Genomic DNA, 5,092 nt, shown 5'->3' with positions numbered 1-5,092 from the left:
AATCAGAGAAAGACATGTATCATATGACCTCACTGATATGAGGAATTCTTAATCTCAGGAAACAAACTGAGGGTTGCTGGAGTGGTGGGGGGTGGGAGGGATTGGGTGGCTGGGTGATAGACATTGGGGAGGGTATGTGCTATGGTGAGCGCTGTGAATTGTACAAGACTGATGAATCACGATCTGTACTTCTGAAACAAATAATGCAATATATGTTAAGAAAAAAAAAAAGAAGAAGATAGCAGGAGGGGAAGAATGAAGGGGAGTAAGTCGGAGGGGGAGACGGACCATTAGAAACGATGGACTCTGAAAAACAAACTGAGGGTTCTAGAGGGGAGGGGGGTGGGGAGATGGGTTAGCCTGGTGATGGGTATTAAAGAGGGCACATTCTGCGTGGAGCACTGGGTGTTATGCACAAACAATGAATCATGGAACACTACATCAAAAACTAATGATGTAATGTATGGTGATTAACATAACAATAAAAAATTATTTAAAAAAAAAGAAATTACCCTTGCTTTGATCTCCTTAATAATAAAAACATAATAGAATGACAGAAAAAATTAAATAGCAAGAAGGGAAGAAATAATGTTGCTCAAATCAAGAAAAATTAACTGCCAATGAAAAAGAGCACCAAACTAAGAAATACAAATATGTTCACAAATAACTTCTAGATCCATATAACAAATTTAATGCATGTAGCATAAAGCATTTGATAATTCTTTGCTAGCTTTAATTGTATTATAATGTATAATACATTTTACCCATATTCATAATTTAAAAAGAACTCAGGTATATTTCTTTGCAAAGTATCCTAATATTTTCTTGTATTTTGATATTTTAGACAGATAAACATAGACTGATGCAACTACATGTACATTAAAACCTAACCATGTTAAACAACAAAATAAAAAGAAACACCCAACATCATGAAAATTATTCATGGAAAAAAGAGAGTAATGTACGTATGAAGTAAATGTACATTATCTTTGGATAGTAAGACTTTTTTACAGTTTGTAGCTTTCCAAATTTCTATTATTTTTATAATACAAATAAGTGTCTGCAAAATGTGCTCAAATACATTATTGCCATCAAGTGTTAAATGGCAGCATGTTACCTTAGACGGGCAGTTTTTAGGCTGCAAAATAGAATGAACTAAACAATACAAATACAAACTTAAATCCCTCTATTTAAACTAAGTCTAACAAGAAAAGGAAAGTACTTTTGAAATAAAATAAGACTCAAGTTCTTACACAGCTAAACCCAGATAAGTGAGTAATAGCTTTTAACCACTGACAGGAAAAAGAAAAAGAAACCACAAAATAATTTTCTAAAATCAACACTACTAAGTTATTATATGATATATACTCACACCCAAAAGAGGTATTATCAGAAGCCCTCAATCTAAAAAAAAATGTGCTCATAATATATATGTTGAGGTAAATCAATGTATAGATCTTAATTTACACTCAAAGAAATGCATTTTAAAGTAAAATATATCTAGATCATTTAAAAAAAAAAGAAATGCATTTTAGCAGCTTTCAAAAAACAGTAAATACCTATGCAGCTAATAACATTTCTCATCTGAAAAGACGAATCTGGGGGAAGAGCACAAGAGGGACAAGAGAAAAACCACTCTGTAGCAGTACGAACTACAACACAGCTTAACATGAAGTATACAGTGGAGATGGAGTATCCTATTGCTCCTCAAACTACTGTAAGAACTGGTCTGAGATTTCCAATCCAGCATAGAGAATGCAACAGACTTTAACAAAATACTGTTTAAAATAGTTTAACAAAGAGGCTATTAGACTGGGGAGCTCTCATGCCTTCAGCAGGGTACCCTAACTAAACAAATCAAATTCTAAAGCAGTCAGTGCACTTGAATCTAAGAAAACAAAACTCAAGAAAAACTAATCATCAATAGCCAAGCAGATTTCCTTGAATTGGAGAAAATGAACCTCAAGTAAAACTATTATAACCACCAAATAACTAAATTTTCCCCAACAAGGCAAACATTTATGTTATAGCCAATTAAATAATTTCTTTGCTCTGCTTCCCTGTCTTTTCTATAAAAACCTCTGCCCTAGGACCCACCTACAGAGCCACCCCTAACCATTTTCAGATTTGGTGCTATCCCACTGGAATCGCTGTTTGTTCGAATAAACTTCTCAAAATTTATCATTTTACAATACCATTAAAAAACACTAGAAAATGGGGCCCCTGGGTGGCTCAGTTGGTTGCCTTCGGCTCAGGTCATGATCCCAAGGTCCTGGGATCAAGCCCCACATCGGGCTCCTTGCTCAGCAGGGAGCCTGCTTCTCCCCTGCCTGCCACTCCCCCTGCTTGTGCTTGCTCTCTCCTTCTCCTTGTGTCAAATAAATAAAATCTTTTAAAAAAAATTTAAAAAAACAACACTGGAAATGAAATAAAACAAACGTACAAAATACAAGTCCAAATGTTTTTAATTATTGAACTTGATAAAATTAGTAATTTGATGACTACTATACAAGTTTTAAACACTGTTTCTATACTGACTTGTGTTAGAGAACCAATAAGCAAGCATTTTGAGTACTCCCAGGCTAGAGTCTGGCCCACTGACACCTTCCTCTAGCCTCTTGCTCCAAAGCCCTAAATGGACATTCAGAGGAAGCCCCAAGGCTCAGGGAAGCACTGCAAACACAATGCTTGAAACATGTCACCTCATGCATGGCTGACCACCAAGGCCCATTAGTTGTGTGAGATAAGCCATCTGCAAATCCATTCTATCAAGATTTCTCTTCTACTAACTTTTTCCTATTAACTTAAAAAAAATGGCATGTGGAAATTATTTACTTGGTGAAATGAGTTTCTCATCTCAAATCTAGAAAAAACAGAACATAAAACCAACAGCTGGGTAAGTATTTGCTACATTTTGATCTAGCATTCATTTAACCCCTTCAACATATTTCTTTGGTTAACATCAGGTACTGGATTTATATTAAAAGTAGAAAAATATATCAAGCAAATAAATATGCTTCAGTCAGAAATCATCAATGATTCACCCATTTCTAATCTTCCAAAAGTTTTCCATCACTAAAAATGATATGGCTTTCTAGGAATCCACATTAGAAATTGCTTTATCTACTCAATTTGAACAAGAAAGGATAACCTTGGATTTGAGCATAATCTGAACAAAGGTGAACAAGTGTGAAGGAACTGAACACCTGTTGACTTTATCTACTATTATTTCTCCAAATGTGAATGTTATGGTGCTACAAAGTCATTTCACCCAAGTAGGTCCACTATTTCATAAAATTATATTTAGTTTTCCTTTGGCTATAAGATTTCATCTCTGTCAGAAATATTCAGACAGATTTGTTTCTAATGAATAGACATTAGCATCTGGTAAAATTTCTGTTTTCCTCATTAAGAAAAATTCTGGGTGGTTCAGTCAGTTAAGTGTCCAACTCTTGATTTCCACTCTCGGGGTTGTGAGATTAAGCCTTGCATCAGGCCCATGTGGGGCTCTGTATTCAGCAGAGAGTCTGCTTGAGATTCTCTTTCTCCCTCTCCCTCTGCCTCTCCCCCCAGCTCTCTCTCTCAAATAAATAGATAAATCTTTAAAAAGAAAGAGGGACGCCTGAAAGAAAGAAAGAAAGAAAGAAAGAGGGTGGCTCAGTTGGTTAAGCGTCTGTCTTGCCATGGACAAGTTACCGGATTTTTCTAGGCCTCAGTTTTTCTATTCAGGCCCTTCACAGGGATGTTGTAAAAGAAAAACGAGAAAGCATATAAAATGAATTAGAAATGTGAAGCCATACACTGAAGGTACCTGGTTAGAAATATAACTATGCTTTACACCCAGCTATTAGGGATTCACCCACAAGCAGCACCAAGTACCACAGATTGCTTACTACCACACTGAGAAATGACTTTCCAATTTTAGTTTCCATCTTCTGGAAGGCATAAACATTTCATTTTTAGAAGTGCCGTAGAAGGAAGAGGGAAGAGGGAAGAGGAAAAGCCACAAGTGAAAAAAAATTACTGAGGCAAAATGGTGGCCTGTTACAAGTCAAGGGGTTACTTGAGGTTCAAAGAGCAATACCAACCAAAACAAATGAAAATATTTATGTGCAACATCCCCATACATATCTGGGCTAAATTAGGAACCATCAATAGCAATTTAAAAGAACTTGCTAAAAAAAAAAAAAGAACTTGCTACACCAATATAAAAACCAAAAAGAAAAAATAAGGCCAGAGACTACAAAATGTTACAAATATGCATGAAAAAAAGTAGCCACATATACACCTGAGTGCTCCTCCCACCCCCGAACTCTCCAACAAAACAGTAAGGTTGAGGAGGAAACAACAGGAATATGGCTTTGTCATATTCTCCCTTTAGATGGAGACACACTTGAACATCTCCTTCTAAGCAAGCAGGGAATACAGGATTAGATCTGTCAGAATGATGAGACGAAAGAACAGACAAAGAAGCTTGAAAACATGACTAACAATGCAGAGTATATGCACATAACTGAGATGAGGTGAGTACTGGCAATTGTGCTACGTTAATGGACATTTAGACATACAACTTTTAATGATGTTATTAATGACTATTACACTGCTGTCAAAAATACATTTTAACCATTTCTATTATATAATACAATATGTCTGACATGTAGTTATACATTGAGAAAATAAAATCATCTACTGTCATTACTTTGTGTATCTAAAGACTTTAAAACTTACTAGATTCCACTGTCATCTGAAGCAAACTATCAATGACATTAGAGAGGAGTCCTTTACTGGATATTCGGAGATGATTTAGTATTACTGGAAGAGCTTGATACTCCAAAAACAAGACTTTTCCTTCATCTGTCTTCAAGTCCAAACAGAGAGAATCAAATGCCTGAGCCAGGTAGTCAGCTGAAAAACAGTACGTTAAATCAACTGCCATTATCAGTAATAGCTGGAAAGAAAAAAGGAAAGGAAAGGAAAAAGAAAGGAAAGGAAGAAAGAAAGAAAAAGAAAAAGAAACGAAAGGAAGGAAGGAAGGAAGGAAAGGAAGGAAGGAAGGAAGGAAGGAAGGAAGGAAGGAAGGGAAAGAAGAAAG

At 35.7% G+C, this 5,092-nt stretch overlaps 1 protein-coding gene across 11 annotated transcripts in view; it reads right to left on the bottom strand.

The window, feature by feature from the left end:
* CCDC138 (coiled-coil domain containing 138) overlaps positions 1-5,092 on the bottom strand; it is a 138,506-nt gene that overhangs the window by 29,488 nt on the left and 103,926 nt on the right. For 9 of the 11 annotated variants that reach the window (XM_025869116.2, XM_025869118.2, XM_073897927.1 and 6 more), the window contains one exon: positions 4,729-4,905. The exons of the other annotated variants lie outside the window; for them this stretch is intronic. In XM_025869116.2, coding sequence (XP_025724901.1) covers positions 4,729-4,905 — 177 coding nt within the window. The remainder of the gene's footprint in view (positions 1-4,728; positions 4,906-5,092) is intronic. 11 annotated transcript variants of the gene reach the window in all.

This window comes from Callorhinus ursinus, unplaced genomic scaffold (genome assembly GCF_003265705.2).
Source record: "Callorhinus ursinus isolate GAN/ISIS: 27379988/994484 unplaced genomic scaffold, GSC_fseal_2.0 scaffold10, whole genome shotgun sequence".
NCBI classification, from domain to species: Eukaryota; Metazoa; Chordata; class Mammalia; order Carnivora; family Otariidae; genus Callorhinus; species Callorhinus ursinus.
This window is presented reverse-complemented; position numbering and strand designations above follow the sequence as displayed.